The following is a 19,866-nucleotide window of genomic DNA, read 5'->3' on the forward strand; positions in this document are numbered from 1 at the left end:
TACAGTGTATTTGGCTTCAACTTGCGGGCCCTACATGCATACCTCTCCGTACATTGTCGCCTTCGATATCGAAGAGGAGGGCTCCGAGATTCTTTCGATCCCGGGAGTGGCAACGAAGGCGTCTGATTGCCATGAGATTCGGATTGCAAGGTGGGGTGAGAAATCTCTGTGCTTGATAAGTTGCCAGAGTTCTTCAATTTTTAGGCTGTGGGTGATGTCTCGGGATCAAGGGAGCATAGTATGGGTTGAAAAATATCAAGTTAGCATGATGGAGATGGGGCTTACAAGTCCGGGAGACGTGCACTCGTTTACAGTGATCAACAGCGACACGCTTGTTTTTGTGATGAATAGCTCTATCTATAGCTACGATATCAAAAAAGGAGCGTTGAAAGGATTGCAAAAAGGCTACCCTTCAGGTTATCCGGTTTTGATTCCCTATGCAAACTCCCTACGGCCCTTCTGAAGATGCGAAGCTCGGCAGCTGAAAATTCTAGCGCCCATTAGCGCGCGATGTTTTGCAGAAGTGGAAATAGTATCTCAGTCAAACACAAGCCTCTACTGAAACTACAAGAGTAGTAGCGTTCTCTTACAGGCCTTCAGGGTAGGAGATGTTTGTGTAATTTTTTTTTTCTTTTTTTGGCGGCTTAAGATGTAGTTCCTTCTTTTATTAATTTGTTCTGCGTTCTGACCTAGTATTGGATTATTATGTTATTACATCGACGTATGATCATGAGATAAGAGCGTGATAGTTTGTCTTCTGTCCGGCTTTTGAATCAGACCAGAGTAGATACGGACCGGATTAGAAAATCTCAAACCTTAGTTTGGCCTATCTATTAAACAAATTAAGATTTGACATCTAAACCTGTTATGCTTTATAAGCAGGTAACTAGACCCAACCTCCTGTTTAATAAACATGTTACATCGAATCAAGCAGGGCCGGCCCGAGCCCTAGACCACCGAGGCGGTCGCCTAAGACCCCGAGCTAATGGAAGGCCCCGAGAGGCTGACCAAAAGGAAGCAAAGTCTCCATATAAAACGGGATCTGGAGCTGGCTAAGAGTCTTCCCCCTTGATGGAAGGGGGGTGGAGAGTTTCCTGGCCTACAGAGGGGCAATTTGGGAAGTTGGGGACAGTAGTTTTGTTTTGGGTGGGGGAGAGAGAGAGAGAGAGGAGGGATTTCGTTGGCTTGATAGACGCCTGAAGCCACTCTTATCTTTCATCCCTTCTCTTTTTTGGTTTTGGTCTTGGTTTTCCTTCCCTCACATTACTCCTGATCCAGCTGGGCCATCCGGAAGAAAGATAGGGGGATTGGAGGGTGGAGATTCTTTGAGTTTTCTCCTCTCGGTTTCTTCTCCCCTCTTGGGTGGTAGAGAGAGAAAAGGAGGGAGGGGGTTGAATGGCTGCTGTGCTGTGATGTTGCAGTTGCCGCTTGGGTACTCACGTGAAGGGGAGATGGTGGGATGGGGTGAATTTCCCATAATGTCCCTACTTTCTCTTATAGAGAGGTTCCTTTAATACCTTGACCATGAAGTGCCATGACCTTTTTCATGGTACACAGTACCGCCGAGCATTATCTCAGTTATTTAATCAATTTCATAGCCTTTCATTTAGAGTAATTACTTTTATGTGCTTCCATTCAAAAATTATATTAAATTAAAAAGGCTTCTTGCCTATCTTTGTTAGATTCATGTATCTTTGTTGAAATAATATACTTGCTATTTATTTTTATATATTTTTTAAGTATTTTATATTTATTAAAAAAATTATTATTAAAAAAAAGAGGCTCCGTTCATTGGATTCGCCTTAGGCTCCAGAATGTATTGAGCTACCCCTGGAATCAAGTCCACCAGCAAACTTGTTTACTTGGTAAATACATGTATAAGTTGCTTGACGTACTATTAAAAATGGTTAACTCTCTCTTTTAACTAGGTTATTTGTGGCAATGGAGCATTTTCCTGCGACAAATATCCAGTTCGAGGGTGTTTCGTCTACAATTATATCAGTAAGCTTCCTAGTAGTTGTCGCTGCAAAACCCAATCCAAATTCTTTACGTGCACAAATCGCTGCCAAAACCCAATCCAAGGTGTCGCTCCTTCAAAAAAGGAGTGTTGAAGAACTGCGGATTAGATAGCTGCGTTTGTAGCTTGTCACTCCGGAGATACCTTATGGTATGGTGTTGGGGAGCTGCTCTTGTCACTCCGAGGTATTCTATTTTTTGATTTTATTGGGTCTATCCGCTCACGCCAGGTATGATCGACCCGTACTAGCCACACAAAAAAAAAAGAAAAAAGAAAAAAAAAAGAAAAAAAAAAGAGAGCGTGGACAGTGTGCATCCAAGGGGGAGGATTACGGGCATGGGCAGTGTGCCCTGTCTGTTCTCATTAATTATTTAGTTTTTTTTATTTCAAAGGATTGGCAATTACCGGGTCTTTGGATGTTGTTTGGATGTTGCAAAATTCGTGTCGATCAAAGGATGGCAGTGGCAAGTGGATCCGGATCTAGCTACATTGAATATAGCCTGGTCCATCTCTTTCTCTCTCTCTCTCTCTTTCTCTCTCTTTATATATATATATATATATATATATATATATATATATATATATATATATATATATATATATATATATATATATATATATATATATATATATATATATATATATATATATATATATATATATATATATTGTTGTACTGTACTATTTCATTTTAGATATTAATTTTTCGAAAAAAAGTGGAAGGAAAGTCGGAAAATATGACAGCCAAACCATTATTGAAAGATAACTTTGTAACATCTGATTATTTTATATACAACAAACATAAAGAATAACTTTCATATTTGAAGAATTGAAATAATGGATACATATATCTGCAAATAAGTTATGTACATCAAAAAATTAGAACGCGGTAAGCCTCATGTCATATCACAAAACTCCCGAGTTATTTTCAGGTTCGGCGAGGCCTTACCAATAGTCCTTGCAAGAGCACCTCCCATCCTCAAAGACATGAAACCTTTTGAATTTCATTTGAACTTTTGATGTTTAAGAGGCACAAGTGTCTCGGAAAGTTTAAGTTGGGAAGCAATGCTGAAACCTAAGAGTTGCTGGTAAATTCTTTTTAGACCCAAGTTCTGATTAAAATTGACCCAAATTCTGATTAAAATAGTGGATGCTGAGATGAATCTAAAATATATTACTCGGGCTCGGTTAGGGAAAGAAAAGAATTTGGAGGTTATCAGAAATAGATCTAACGGCTTGCTCTTCATCCTAATAGAAGATTGGACAGTCAAGAAAAAAATTCTGGTCACCTTGAGTCCAGCGCTCGAGAGGCGAATCCATGGCGGAGGGGAGGAAGCGACGCCTGTACGAGGTCCTCCTGCACGTCCGCCACGCTTAGATTTCTCATATTGTGAATGGGCATTCAGACGATAAGAATATCAGATTTGTAAAAGCTAGTAATTTTAAAGCTTCTTAGAATGACCAATGCAAGCACATGGAATAAAGTTTGCGATCCTACATATTTAACTCTTATCAGTTTAATAATTAAAGACGAACAAAACCAAATTAAAGACGAACCATATCAACAAAAAACATTTTCTAATAACACACTCTTGTGCAGACCATACAAGAACTTCTAAAAGACAAGCTATACACACTGAAGGATCGAGCTGTATGCTTTTGGTCCAGTGTTAATCGTTGTACCTACACAATTTGCCATGCGAAAAAATGAGGGGCCCAAGGAGTACTTATAACTCTCTAGTAGCAGCATCATTAATGTAAGCAATTGCTTCCTCTCTGGTAATCTGTTTCCCTTCTACCAATCCTCTCACTAATGTATTCATGTAACCATTTGAAGGGCCGGATATGGGCAATTCACCAGAACTAAATTGATCAATCTCTGAGCATGAGCACCTGTATGGTTAAAAGTTAAATACATATCATATGTAAGGCAAGCACTTCATTAGTTGAATCGTAAAAATCAACATGTAGAAAGCATATCGGATATGCGAGGGAACACTGAAAGTTGTCGATGAGAAAGCACTATCCTATTCCCACTACTTGGGATTGGCAATTACTGGAAACATGCAGGTCATTAATTGAATTCAAAAAAAAGTTAAACATATTGAGAATCACTGAAAAATGTCCATGAGAAGGCAATATTCCAACTTCTGCAGATAGCAATTAAAACAAACTCAGGATAATTAGTTTTGATAAACTTTTTTTAATCATGATGACTTGAACAATGCACCTTCGACATGGAATTGCAGAAACTACCTCACAACAGGAATAACAGAAAAATGACTGCTGCAATACTTCTAGTAAATAAGATTTATGATTTATGTTATAATATCCACGAGCTTCAAAACAGCCCAAGAAAAACAAGAAAAATTTAAGAATATATAGAGAGAATAACGTACGTCATAGTTAAGATTGGAAGGTTATCCTCCTCCCCCAAATAAAGGATGTTAGAATAGCATCCAGCCTGCAGTAACTCCCAGCAATGTTAGATATCCAGTGGAAACATCAAACTATCAATACAAAGCATGTGCATAAAGAACCACGTATACTGTGCAGACATATAAGAAGGTGGTGCAACGTTGAAATTAATAACTATGAAAGTGTCTAGACATGCTAACATAAATTCTTCCAAGCACATCAACCACTAGAATACCAAAATAAATTTTATCCTTTAGAAAGTAGCAAGCAAAATGATCTCATAAAGAACAATTTAGACATAAACACAACTGCATGCATTAATCAGGTGATATGGTCAAGCAATATCAGCAACAGAAAGCTTTGAAACTATCAATGTTCTCTGGTCAAGTAAAGCCTTCAAATAAGAATCCACAAGGCAGTGCGTTTTATAGCATCACAGAGGAAAGACAGTACCTTGAGAGCCTCTAGGGGCAATGACTTGTTTTCGGCAGCAACACCAATATCAGATAGAACCAATAAAGGCGTTCCTGCACCTTGACTTCTACCATTCTCTTGATGTAAACTATTCTCTTGAAGCAATACATCATTGAACTGCTCGAGTCTGTATATAGATTGTGAAAGCAGAACAAAACGTGAGGCGCTCAATATAAACAGTTCAATCAACTACACTTGGCCTGCTTCAACGTAAACTACAACAAGATATATCACAGTTCAGAAATTATTACGTTATTCTATACATGCACATGTAGGCTTTGTCATTCTTGTTGCTTTCAGGATGAAGAAAAGCAACTCCTCCTTTACCCCATCTGCAGGTGAGAGATCTTGCAAAGAATAGCCGATGAGGCACAGTTTTCCAGATGACATCTTTCGGTGAACTTTTATCTCGTGATCTAGGACATGGTTCATTCATACCTTCCACCTATTAAAATGATGGGTAAGAAAATAAGTTATTATCAAGTAGCCCAGTCGGAGATCCGAAGAAATCAGATGGAGGAAGATAGTTAGCATCAACTTTTATAGGGGAAAAACACAATATATATCCTAAAAACTATAATCAAAGGAAAACCTTGTTCCCCTACCCACCAAGGCATATCCATTCCCCTCTCCATGAAAAAGCTACTAAACTCAAGTAGTAAATCTACAATGAGTGAAGTTAATAGACACAGGATCCAGTCTAACTACAATTCCAAGATCTAAATCTTTGCATGCACATTTTACTCACCTTTCTATAGGTAATCGTGCCATCGCTGTTAAACCTACCCAATATTGTTTGCCTGAGTAAAAATAAAACCTACACTCATTAAAAATATGTGTAATAAGTGTATCCTGGATGATTTTCTTAAGCTGATCTAGTGTTGATGCTGGAAAACTCATGCAACAAACAAACTTGATTTGAAAGCACCCATGCCTTCTGGAGTGACTGACCGAATTCAGCACAAAATCAGCTAAAAGTGGCAAAAGTTTGGAATAAGGTCACATAATGAAAAACTGAAACTGATGGCTAGAGCTTGAGGTATCTGCCAGGAAGCTTACAGAGTGAAATAGCAGCATCGTTACAGCCAAGGGAGGGACTTGGATCGCTCAAGAACTCCAAAATTCTTCTAGACTTCATTGTAACCCTCAAGTTCGATCTTTTCTTTTTAGTTACCCTGGATTAGATAGAAAAAGCACAATAGGAATCTAGAACCTAAGCACAGATACTTCAAAATGCATGTTGTGTCCATATCCCGTTCATATAAAAAATCGTTACTTGTTGAATTCTTCTAGGACACATGTCAGATACTTTTTTTCAGTACCCTACTTTTCAAAATTAAGAAAGGTCTCCCGACACTTTCCAGTAATAACTGGTATGCTTCACCGATACCTTCGTAATAAGGGAGAGGTTTTCTTTCCTTTTCTAAGTTTTCTTTGCCGAATGCTAACCTTTTAATGATGGATGATTAATTTCAAAGTGCATCATGTTGATCTTATATATGGAGCACAGATTGTAATAGATGGATTTTAGTTACGACTAGGGCTGGAAGTGGGCCGGGCCGGGCCGGGCCACACCCCTACCCAAGCCCGGCCCGAAATTTTTTTCCAGGCTTCGGGCCGGGCCGAGGCCCGAACAATTTTACAGGAACGAGGCCCGAGCTCAGCCCGAGCCCGGCCCGAGCCCATTTGGGCCAGCCCGTTTGGGCCAGCCCGTTTGGGCTTTTCTTTCATTTGACCTCTGAAGGGCTTTTTGAACCTTGTGTTATTTATTTTTCTCACAAGACTTTTAGTTCAGTAATAAGGGACCCCTTAAGGTTTATCTGAGTGCATTTACTAAGATTCTCTCTGATTTAGTATCTGGAAGTTCTTTGCTTTGATGAGTTTACTTCGAATGTCATGCCCTTCTATTTCATATGCTTTATCATCTCAGCAACTTTTTTTTTTTTCAGTCCAATACATTTTTTCCCTGTCGCGTTGGTTAGATAGCTTATTGAATGGTTAATACATGCATCAAGTTATATGGTGCATCCCCTGGTTCTTGCCATAGCTTATATTGCTCTTAGACAGTTAATGTTTCTTCTTATTATTAGTCTACAGCTGCTGTCATTTCCATTTCTAACTAGCAACTTCTTGTGGTTGCAAGGTTTCATTGTTTTGTTGAACCTCGTTGTAACAGGAACTCCACCTGAAAATGAAGGGAGGAAAGGGAAAAGGGGCAACAAAGAAGGAAACTAAGGAAGTACTGAAGCTAGCTGATGACAGGTTACTTGAGCTTTTTTAATGCTGCATCCAGTCAACCTTTGCGATGAAATTGCTAACTTCATCCTATCTGCTGTTGTAGCTTACAATACTTTCTGTTTGTGATGATGGCTTATGATTCATCTTATTTGCTGAGTAAACTTATTGAGCCTATGGAGCATGGAAACACTGAGTTTAAGTGCAGATGCACACACGAGGTTCTAGGCACATTTGCAGCAAGGCTGGGGCACACAAGTGGTCATTTTGTAATTATATGAGTATTTCCGATGAGTGACACAAATATATGTTATGACGGAAGGTCCTTCTTCTGCACGTTCAACATTAAGGATTTTACTGTAGCCAAGATCCCTTTGCAGAAGAGAGGTTTTCAGCATGCTATGTTGTTCTAGAAATATATTTGAAGTTTCTTTATTTCAGGAAGGTTGGGAAACGCAAGGCTGCTATTAAGGCAGATAAGAGTAGCAAAAGACAGGCCAAGAAGGAAAAAAAGGCCCAAAAAGATCCTAACAAACCGTTTGGGTCAGCCCGTTTGGGCCGTGATTTTATTTCGGTTTGGGCTGGCATTGGGCTCGGGCTTGGTCCGGGCCGGGCCGGGCCAATGGAAAACCCGAGCCCGGCCCGAAATAAAATTGGGCTTAAGTTTGCAGCCCGAGCCCGGCCCGAAATTCATTGGGTCTAGCCCATAGCCCGGCCCGCAAGCGGCCCGAGCCCACTTCCAGCCCTAGTTACGACCCATGTTCCTAGGACCATTCGATTTGCAATAACATGCTGACACCTGACACTTAGTAATGGTAAGGTACAACATTTGGACACGGGTGTGCATGGGGAAATTCATAAAGAATGGAAGGATTGGACACTTACACATGTAATGACACTGGATATCTGTACCTAAGACCACATAACAGAGATCATGACAAGGAAGGAGTTTGTGGATGTTGATCTATCATCTAAAGTTAGACTACATTATTTTCACAAACTACTATGCCTTATGAAAGCTTTTCTTTACATATATGTACAGAATATATATTTATTCTTTGTTCTATCCTCATCATATCATATCCTACTTTTCAGTAGTCGTCATATCATTATGTCCATATCATGTTGTATTTGTATCTCGTATCCATGTCCATCTTCATAGTCTAATACTCATGCTTTATTAACAAGTTGTAATTTCTTCCAAAACATTAATAATTAGTTAAAATATTTGGATCTTTCAAGTTGTGAAAGACTGTTAGTTGTATCGAAACGGGTTCAAAGTTTCACTCGAAACCGATTTCTTTTGGCTGAATATGTTGGAGTGGAAGGTTTTGACCAAAATAAAGACAACACCACTCAAGACTCAGTTTCACATTTTCGATTGATTTCATCCAAAATTGGCCAGTTCGGTCGACTTTCAATTATTTTCAATAAAATTCAGCAAACTAGCCTTAGACAATTTCGATGTTTTAGTAGGTATTTAATATCATACCTGGGGTATCTTATTTTTGAGAATATAGCCATGCTGTGTCAATTATGAATATTTTTTTTCATTCTTTTATCTTCAGTAAATAGAGAAAATAATTACTTAAGGATGATACATATAACCCTCGATATGCCAAGGTATGAGAGGCCCCTATTTTAGTACTTTATAAAGACTGATTTGCATAACTAAATACACGAGAACATCATTCAAAAAAGCATCCTTTCGTATAAAAAAGAAATTCTATAGCTGCATTCATGTCCATGTAATCTGAATATTAATAGAAAGAAATGCCTGAATTTATGTATTTGTGGGTGCAACTAAAATATGATGAAGAGATAGAACACTAGGCATTGAAAAGTTACACATTTTGTCTAAGAAAAGATTGGAAGCCAAGCCCCATCCAACAGAAAGCTTTACATTGCTAGTAGTAAATTTTTAAGCAATAAAACTTCAATAAGTAAATAATATGTATGTCTGTTGGGCATCATACCAAGAATTGTTGTGCCGGTACCAAGATCTGTATCAATTGCCCAGCAGCACGGTTTAATACGATACTGAGGATGATAGTGTTATTTTGATGATTAACAAGTAATTATCTAGAGTATGTTATAAGTTAAATCGATACTTCATTTATAAGTTTATTACTCTCAGTATATTTTGTATTAATTGATATAGATACATTTCATTGTTCATTTGAATGAATCTAACCTTGAGATGCAGCAAAGTGTGGATTGAGTCGACCCAAAGGATGATTGGGTCGACCCCGGCACATCAAGAAGTCATTTGGCACACTTCTGCAAAATTGGCACAGATGAACAGTGAGTTGGGTCGACCCAAGGTAAGCATGAGTCGACCCAAACTTCAAGAACCTCAAAACATGAAAGAAATATGTTCTCTGGATTTACTGAGAGGGTCGACCCAAACAGTGGTTGAGTCGACCCAAGCTTGAGTCGACCCAAACCCTGAGAGGGTCGACCCAAAGGCAAGACAGAAAGGCAGACAGAAAATGGTTCTCTGGAATTACTGAGAGGGTCGACCCAAGAAGAAGTTGAGTCGACCCAAGTGAACTTTGAGTCGACCCAAAGAATGGTTGGGTCGACCCATAGGAAGGAAGGCTGAAATTTCAAGTTTCTGTGGTTTCTGAGAGGGTCGACCCAAGGAATGTTTGAGTCGACCCAAGGCAAAGTTGGGTCGACCCAAGGACAGGTTGAGCCGACCCAAATACGGGCTGAACAGTAACGGCTAGTTCTGCAGATGTACTTTTTGTCCTTCCCAAGGTGAGTAACGGCTAGTTTTTCAAATCTGACCATTGGGGCTTGTCCAAAGGATGTGGGAAGCTATTTAAAGGGGCACTATTCATCAGATAGAACAACTTTTGAAAGGAATATCAAGGAATACACAAGAAAACAAAAGTGCCCTAATCTCCTTCATCAAGAGCTTCATTCAACAATCAAAGAAAGGGATTGAGCAGTTTCAAAGAGGCATCAAGAGCTCCATCCTCCCTTGAAGAGTGAAGCATCCTTGACAAAGAAGAGCAAAGCCACTTCAAAGCGATAAATACTTTCTAACTCTTCTTTGTAGTTTATATTGTTTCATATGCTCATTTAGGAGTTTGAATCTTTTCTTTTTGTTTGTCAAACACTTTGTAAAGGTTCGTTGGTTAGCCCGCAAAACCAACAAAGGTTTTTGGTGAACCCGGAAAACCAAAGTGTAAAGGTTCGTTGGTGAGCCCGCAAAACCAACAAAGGTTTTTGGTGAACCCGGAAAACCAAAGTGTATAGGTTCGTTGGTGAGCCCGTAAAACCAACAAAGGTTTTTGGATTGTGAGCCCGGAAAACAATCCAACTGTAATCCGCGGGATTATAGTGAATTCCCAAGGGGACGCTTGGGGAGTGGACGTAGGTGCTAAGGAGAGCACCGAACCACTATATATTGTTGTGTTTGTGTTGTGCTTGTGCTTACGTTTATTCTTGCATCATCTTCTATCTTTGCACTAGTTTAAATCATTCAAATAGTTTAAGGAAGCATCCACTGCACTTAATTAAGAAAGTCCTTTTTAAAGCACCAAAAATTTAGAAGAAACCAATTCACCCCCCCCTCTTGGCTTGTCACCTTGGGCAACAAGTGGTATCAGAGCAAGGTGCTCCAATAGTAATTATTGATCTCACAATCAAGAGTTAAAGATCATGACAACCCAAGTGGGATGTTCTATGAGTGAGGGACAATTAATTGATAGACCTCCACTATTTAATGGCATAAATTACACATATTGGAAAGCACGCATGCGTATTTTCATTCAAGCACATAACTATGATTTATGGAGTATTATAGTCAATGGGCCACACACAAGCACTAATCATGATAAAGAAATGGCTCAACAAAATTCAAAAGCAATGAAGCTGCTATATTGTGCATTAGATGAGAATGAGTTTAATTGCATATCTTCTTGCATAACTGCTAAAGACATATGGAATATGCTTGAAGTTAAGTATGAATGCCGCTCAATTATTTATTTTATGTTATGGGCATTCCCATATCTAAAATTTGAAAAACAAAGATTATTTTCTCTCTAACAAATCTGAAACATCATGTGTAGAAGAAGAGCAGCATCATATTGCAAATTCATGCTTAATGGCACATGAAGATGAGATATATGAGGTACATGCTAAAACTAAAAACGATTTTACATTTGATGAACTTCATGATGTCTTTTCTGATTTGTATTTAGAACATAAGAAACTTATTTGTAGGAACAAGAACTTGAAGAATGAAAATCAAATCCTAATAGATGAAAAACTAAAACTGACTAATGAAATTGAAATCTTAATTAAAGAAAATAAAGAACTAAATCAGAGAAATCAACTTCTCACTGAAAGCCATGATAAACTTAAGAAAAACAATGAATTGCTTTCAGAAGATAATGAAAAATTAACTAAAGAAGTTGATAATTTGAAACCTACTGTTGAAAGATTCACTCTCAGCTCTGAAAAACTGAATTTAATGATAGAAAAAATTTAAGAGCTGTATATGACAAAGTTGGATTGGGATATCAACCTTGGTACACTCAAAAATCTTTCGAGAATATATTTCTTAAATCCTCCACTATTCATCCTAAAACAATTTTTCACAAATCTGGTGAAACTAATAAACAGAAACAGAAAACTGAAAATTCATTATCTGTTTTTGCTAAATCTATGTTGTTTAAATCTAGCAAGAGTATGCAGAAGTATATTACTTGTAATCCTAAAACCTGCAAACTAAGAGACAAAATAGCTATTAAGAAAATATGGGTTCCAAAAGGAACAATAATAGCTAACCTACAAGGACCCAAAAGAGCTTAGGTTCCTAAGTTGAAAATCTGAATATTTTCTGCAGGTGTGTCTAGCACTCAAGGCTCCAACAAAAGATGTTAATTTAGACATTGGGTGCTCTAGACATATATTAAAGAATGAGACTTAAAATATAATTAAGAAGAGTGACTAAAATGGAAGAAATAATGAAATTAGTAATCCTTGCATCCTCTCATATTGAAATTGTAGCTAGTATTAATCATTTCTGTGATATAAGTGATACTTTTGGTATGAAAAGAAAATATATCTAAATCACTCCATCTTCCTATATTATGCTTCAGTTATTGATGGATAATTTGCTTAATCAATACTCTTAGAATAACTCTTTAAATTCTCTATATGCTTGATTGAGAGTTCTTATCCATGGCATTATCTTCTATTGAATGTCTACTTGGTATATATTTTTTTAATATATGCATTAAGAATACCAAGATTAAAGAGTCTAGTTTTGGCATATAAAATCAACTCATACTAGTATGGACTTAATCTCAAAAGACCTTGTCATTGGTTCACTTAGATTAATTTTTGCAAGGTCAAAGTTTGCTATGTATGTCATCTAGAAAAATAAACTAGAATCATTTCTAAATCTGAAAACATTGTTCCCACCTTTTCGCCTTCGAAAATTCTCCATAAGAACTTATTTGGATCTCTAGGATTGTGAACCTAGGAGATAAGCTCTCTAATTTTGTAATTATGGATGATTTCTCAAAGCTAATATTGGTTTTATTCTTGGCACTTAAATTGAAATATTCTCTGCTTTGGCACAAACTTACAAAAGGTTTCAAATGAAAAAGGTTTGCAAACTGTGAAAGTATCATAGCACAGTTTTGAAAACCAATTTGTTAATAAGGTTTGCGCAGAAAACGGTATTGAATACAATTGTTTTTTCACCAAGAATACTATTACATATAGGGGTTATAAAAATATAAAAATAGAACCTTTGTTGCGTAAGGACAATGCTTTGTGATATTATCATCACAGCTTGTCATATTATAAGGTTTCTATTAAATCTATTTTTGAAGAAAACCCCATGTGAACTCATGAAAAACAGAAAATCAAATGGTGCATACCTTCGTGTTTTTCAGTTATACATGTTATGTTCTCAAGAATGAAATATATGCCAAATCTGATAAAACAAGTGTTTCTTTGGATATTACTCTTTAAGCAATGCATATAGAATATTCAATGAAAAGATGCTAGTTGTAGAAATGTTAATTCATATTATTCCTATTAAAACTATCTTTTATTGAGAATGTAGTTTGTCATTTTGCTTCTATTTAAAAGACATTAAGAAGAATGAACAAGATGATAATTGGTTAAGTTAAACTAAATCATCTTGAAAGGGATAAAATTTGAAATCTTATTGAAGAATCTGAAAACTTTTTATATTTGGAACAAAACTGAGTTTTTCAGAAACACACTTAATTAAGAAGAATTTGTGATTACTAAAAGAATTAATCAGAAAAGATGAAATAGATCTTGATGAAATCTTTGTATGATTAGAAGCCAAAGATAACCACTTTCATTTGATTGTTTTATGAGACATGTATTTTGTCAAATGAATGTGTAGAATGAACTTCTGTGTGGTTATATTATTAAAATTTTTATGTAAAAATAACCATCCATATTTGAAAAACATTCATTACAAACATGATAAAATACTATTTGATTTAGAACAAGCACCAAGAGCATGATATGAAAGATTAAGTAACTGTTTGATAGAAAGTAATAGTGATAAAACTATGCATCAAAAAAAAAAGAAAAATTCTGATATCATAATTGCTCAAATATATATTGATGACATTATTTGTGGTGCTACTAATGAAGCTTTATGTAAAGTTTTTACTAAGCTCATGCAGGGTGAGTTCGAAATAAGTAAAATGGATGAACTAATCTTTCCTCTCGAACTCCAAACTAAGACAAATAAGAAAGGAGATCTTCATTGGCCAAAGTAAGTTCACAAGAATATTCTTACAGAAGTTTGGCATGAAGAAAGGTATATCTATGATCCCATATTGTAGAGTTTAAAAATAATGAGCAAGGTAATTTTATTGTTTGAAGCTGTATCACTATATCATATAGCTTGTAGGCCAAATTGTATGCTCATTTTGTGCTAATATGCAAAGATATCAAACTAATTCTAATGAATCACATCTAATTGATATCAAAAGATTCATAAAAATCTGTTAAGATAATAAAACTAAGTAAGTGCTCCAATCTTAGGTAAAAGCAAAACAAGCATAATATATTCAGCACATTTGTAAGAATTGTGTGAGCATTCCTTTGGATGGGATAAAATCCGTAATCAACTATAATTAAATAGGAAGAATTTGGAGTGAACATTTTTTTTTAAAGAGAAAAGTTTAACCTTTCTACATTGCTCATCATAGGGATGGTGCCAATGGGGAGGCTAGTGGTAGTACCCGGCACTATTTGACCCAACTATTCGGTGTAGGGCATATTAGGGACGGCACAAGAGGGAGGCTAGTGGTAGTACCTCGTGTCCCTTCCAACTCCACCGGATAGGGAGCAAATAGAGTATAGAGCATAAGAAAGTAAAAATGAAAGACAAAGTAAGTGAAAGTATATAAAAGAATCAAGTAAAATTTTTAATCACTTGAAAAACACACTTTAAGGATGAAATCAATGCAAGAGTATGTTTAAATAGGGGGAGTTTATTTGAAAAGAATTGATTTTGATCATTGACATGCTTGTTATTTTAATGCATGACTTAACACATAATATATTTTGCATGTGGCATGATGTCTTGAATTATGGGTTCTCAATATTTTGTAATGCTCCATGCTTGGACAATTCGATTGAATGTTTGGAATACTACATAAAATTTTTGTTTGGTATTATTGAAAAGAAATTTCAGATTTGTCGTTCACAATCATCGTTAAAATCTGAAAGTTGAATAAATTTGTAAAAAGGAGAAGAGAAGGATATCTCTATTTAGGCAATAACTTTGGTATATAATGTTCTAATTCATACCAAAACTTAACATAAATACAAATATTCTGAATATGCTCTTATATGTTTGAAATATGTGTTTTCAATCGTAATGATTTAAGATGAGCTACAATGTGGAAGATACATATCTCAAATTATGACTTTGAAAGCCTCTATTGAAAATCTTTATGAAATTCAGAATCTGATAAAAGCTTAAACTCAATATGATAAAATCTTAATGTAAGAAAAACAGAATTAATTTTGATGCCTTGGTTGATTGCTCCGATACGCATCCGAAACATATCATTTCTTATCTTTAAAGTGTACTAATATTGGTCCAAATGATGTGTCTTTCGATGATCTGGATTGCAAACAAAAATTTCTAAATATATGATTTTATTTTGATATTAAAAAGATTTATTGTGCTTCATATATACATTGCTGAAAAACTATGACTAAGAAATTAATATTTTGAATATACACTCCTACATAATTAAATGCTTCTATCATTAAAAAGAAAAGCTATTTTTAAGAAGAGAGTTAATGATCCTAAAACTTAGAATATTTCAACTCACTTCAATAATTCTTATAGGAAAGAAAATGCAATTACTTTTGAAAGAAATTTGAGCTTCAAAAGAATTATTTTCTGATTAATATTTCCATACATATTCAAAAAAAAAAAAAGAGGAAATATAATTTATTCTTGAAAGATTAAAAAGAGTGATTGCTATAAATCTTGAAAAATTCTAGATCACTCTACATTCTTGATATTATAGAAGAACAAAAAAAAATGGTTTGAAAGAAAATGCATCTTTTGAGGGGGAGCTTTAAATACTCAATCTCTTTATTGAAAATTATCTTCAAACTCTAAACTCTCAAATGGAATGATTAATTAAGGGAGAGAAAGAAAATTTCAGAGTGAGAGATCATATAGAACTTAATCGTATAAATTCGCATCTAAAGATGAGACAAAGAATACTAAATGTAAAGTGGTATTAAACTTTGTGCTTCATTGAATATCTTTTGAAAGTTGGATTTCCATCTATATTCATCGGTAAATCATTTATTTCTGAAAATTAATTGAAAAAGATTCCATCTACACTTGATTTGAAAAATATCTTTGGAATCTACATTTAGAGATCTCTTTTGGCTCACATCTTAAATGTCTCATTTTTAAAGCCAAACACATAGAAATAAGATATCATTTTATTAGGAATCATGTACAAAATGGAAACATATGTATTGAGCATATATGCACTGAAAAACAATTAGCCGACATATTCACAAAACCCTTGAGTGAAGATAGATTCTGCACGCTAAGGAGGGAATTAGGCATATGTGATCCTTTTTATTGAAGAAATATAAAAGGGAGCAAGTAGTCTCATGATACATTCCTCCAATTTCTAAAAATCCATGAAACATGAGTCAAACTTGTTATCTATAGATTCCTTACTCATGTATCATTGTCCCAGAAAGAATTTATAAGGATTGGAAGCAAGAAAAATTTTTAGAAGCAAAAAGGAAGAGAGAAGAAAAATTCTGCACTTGGGTCAACCCAACCCAGAATAGGGTCGACCCAACGTTGAGTCGACCCAAGAAGTTTCTTGAGTCGACCCAACGTCGGGATCCCACTGTTAAAAGGGGGACCCGTGAGCTATCTAGGGCACTGTTTGCCCTTGTCCTCTTCTGAAAACCCTATTCCCCACTCTCAAATCTTCTCCAATCATCTCCAAACAGTAGATTACTTCAAGATCTTGGAGAAATGGGACCCAAGAGAGTCGTAGCCAAGCGATCCGGGAGAGTCTCATGATCTTGTTTAGAGCCTAGGATATGTATCTAGTTCTCATATGTATTTTGTGTTTATCATGCATCTTTAAACTTTGATTAAGGAACATTGTATCTGCTTTTGTTTTTGGTCTGAATGTATGAAAATGATTCCTATTTTGATCAATGAAGTTTGAAGTTTATCATTTATTGCATTTTTTCCCATGTATCTTTTTGATGATAACAAAAAGGGGGAGAAGTAAAGAAAGAGTACTTTAGGAGAAGCAAAGATCATCTTGGGGGAGAAGTAAAGAAAGAGTATCTTAGGAGAAGTAAAGGGAGAAGTAAAGATATCTTTAGAGTAAATAGAGTAACAAAAAGGGGGAGAAGTAAAGAAAGAGTAATAAGAGGAGAAGTAAAGAAAGAAAGAGAAATAATTTGTAAAACAAATTGAAAATCATATAGGAAAGCATATACATCCAAGGGGGAGCAATTTGCAACAATGAAAATGATCAACTCAAAAATTTATATCAAATTTCAGAATTTGGCACACATAAATTCAGAATTTGGCACGCACCTCTCGCACCCCGATACATAGCCTGAAACTTATATTATCTCAAATTTTTGAAGTTTCATCGCTAATGAATTATAAATGAAAGGGGGAGCAATTCAAAGAGTCAAATTGGCAACATTTAAATGATATAGGGGGAGATTTCACAAGTATATATGAAAAGCTGAAATTCAGCAGTTTAATCCCTTTTATAAACTGATTTTAAAGACAAGTATCAATAGGATTATACTCTTTATTTTGTAATCATCAAAAAGGGGGAGATTGAGGATGATAGTGTTATTTTGATGATTAACAAGCAATTATCTAGAGTATGTTATAAGTTAAATCGATACTTCATTTATAAGTTTATTACTCTCAGTATATTTTGTATTAATTGATATAGATACATTTCATTGTTCATATGAATGAATCTAACCTTGAAATGCAGCAAAGTGTGGATTGAGTCGACCCAAAGGATGATTGGGTCGACCCCGGCACATCAAGAAGTCATTTGGCACACTTCTGCAAAATTGGCACAGATGAACAGTGAGTTGGGTCGACCCAAGGTAAGCATGAGTCGACCCAAACTTCAAGAACCTCAAAACATGAAAGAAATATATTCTCTGGATTTACTGAGAGGGTCGACCCAAACAGTGGTTGAGTCGACCCAAGCTTGAGTCGACCCAAACCCTGAGAGGGTCGACCCAAAGGCAAGACAGAAAGGCAGACAGAAAATGGTTCTCTGGAATTACTGAGAGGGTCGACCCAAGAAGAAGTTGAGTCGACCCAAGTGAACTTTGAGTCGACCCAAAGAATGGTTGGGTCGACCCATAGGAAGGAAGGCTGAAATTTCAAGTTTCTGTGGTTTCTGAGAGGGTCGACCCAAGGAATGTTTGAGTCGACCCAAGGCAAAGTTGGGTCGACCCAAGGACAGGTTGAGCCGACCCAAACACGGGCTGAACAGTAACGGCTAGTTCTGCAGATGTACTTTTTGTCCTTCCCAAGGTGAGTAACGGCTAGTTTTTCAAATCTGACCATTGGGGCTTGTCCAAAGAATGTGGGAAGCTATTTAAAGGGGCACTATTCATCAGATAGAACAACTTTTGAAAGGAATATCAAGGAATACACAAGAAAACAAAAGTGCCCTAATCTCCTTCATCAAGAGCTTCATTCAACAATCAAAGAAAGGGATTGAGCAGTTTCAAAGAGGCATCAAGAGCTCCATCCTCCCTTGAAGAGTGAAGCATCCTTGACAAAGAAGAGCAAAGCCACTTCAAAGCGATAAATACTTTCTAACTCTTCTTTGTAGTTTATATTGTTTCATATGCTCATTTAGGAGTTTGAATCTTTTCTTTTTGTTTGTCAAACACTTTGTAAAGGTTCGTTGGTTAGCCCGCAAAACCAACAAAGGTTTTTGGTGAACCCGGAAAACCAAAGTGTAAAGGTTCGTTGGTGAGCCCGCAAAACCAACAAAGGTTTTTGGTGAACCCGGAAAACCAAAGTGTATAGGTTCGTTGGTGAGCCCGTAAAACCAACAAAGGTTTTTGGATTGTGAGCCCGAAAAACAATCCAACTGTAATCCGCGGGATTATAGTGAATTCCCAAGGGGACGCTTGGGGAGTGGACGTAGGTGCTAAGGAGAGCACCGAACCACTATATATTGTTGTGTTTGTGTTGTGCTTGTGCTTACGTTTATTCTTGCATCATCTTCTATCTTTGCACTAGTTTAAATCATTCAAATAGTTTAAGGAAGCATCCACTGCACTTAATTAAGAAAGTCCTTTTTAAAGCACCAAAAATTTAGAAGAAACCAATTCACCCCCCCCCCTCTTGGCTTGTCACCTTGGGCAACAGATACTATGTTGTTCCATGTCAGGCTTGTACCGACACAGCAAAGTTGGGGGAGGGCAGGGGAGAGGAAGAACTGGAGAGAGGAAACATATAGAGATAGAGGGGGAGAGAGGGAGGGAGGGAGGGAGAGAAAGGGAGGGAGAGGGAGGAAGATGGTTGGAGGAGGCCGCGGAGGGCTGGGGAGAGGCGCAAATGTTGCCAGCTTCACTTAATTTTTCAAAATAAAAAAGAGACCTCTTCGGGACACTTGTTTGGAATGAAACAGGAGAACCGAAGGGTAGAGTCCTTCCTCCGCCCCTCCGCGTCCCTCCCCGGCCCTCCACCGACTTCTTTAGGCCATCCTCCTCCCTCTTCTTCCCTCTCCATCTATCCCTCTTTTCCTCTCTCTCGGTCTCCCTCTCCTCAATCCTCGCCAGTATGTCGAATGGAGGGGCAAAATCATGCTTGGTCGGTCGCTAGTGTGGTTCGATACGCTCCGAACCGAGCTGTTCAAAGCGGTATGACGAACCTTGCATCACAACAATATATTTTATGAAATTCTTCTGAATACATCATGAACTTTTGCCTAAATTATTATTCATACCACACAATTATAAAACCTTTATGACACAATATACTTAAATGTTGTGTAATAAGTAATAACTTTTCTTCACTTCTTTTGTTCACTTCTATGTTTTATTTTTTTAATAATATTCCTATTTATTTGAAGGAAAGTTCGGAACTTGAGTGAAATTACCAAAACTGGAAATGTGGAGGCTAAATCGACACC

At 36.6% G+C, this 19,866-nt stretch overlaps 1 protein-coding gene across 7 annotated transcripts in view; it reads right to left on the minus strand.

The window, feature by feature from the left end:
* Window positions 1–3,475: 3,475 nt before the first annotated feature.
* LOC103710287 (histone deacetylase 5-like) overlaps window positions 3,476–19,866 on the minus strand; it is a 28,160-nt gene continuing 11,769 nt past the window's right edge. For all 7 annotated transcript variants that reach the window (XM_017843278.5, XM_017843277.5, XM_088700974.2 and 4 more), the window contains 4 exons: window positions 5,161–5,354; window positions 4,889–5,036; window positions 4,417–4,481; window positions 3,476–3,910 (listed from right to left, as the gene is read on the minus strand). In XM_017843278.5, the coding sequence (XP_017698767.4) occupies window positions 3,745–3,910; window positions 4,417–4,481; window positions 4,889–5,036; window positions 5,161–5,354 (573 nt within the window). In that variant the 3' untranslated portion in view covers window positions 3,476–3,744. The remainder of the gene's footprint in view (window positions 3,911–4,416; window positions 4,482–4,888; window positions 5,037–5,160; window positions 5,355–19,866) is intronic.

This window comes from Phoenix dactylifera, chromosome 7 (genome assembly GCF_051530095.1).
Source record: "Phoenix dactylifera cultivar Ajwa chromosome 7, Ajwa_hap1_PhDact_Kaust_v1.1, whole genome shotgun sequence".
NCBI lineage: Eukaryota > Viridiplantae > Streptophyta > Magnoliopsida > Arecales > Arecaceae > Phoenix > Phoenix dactylifera.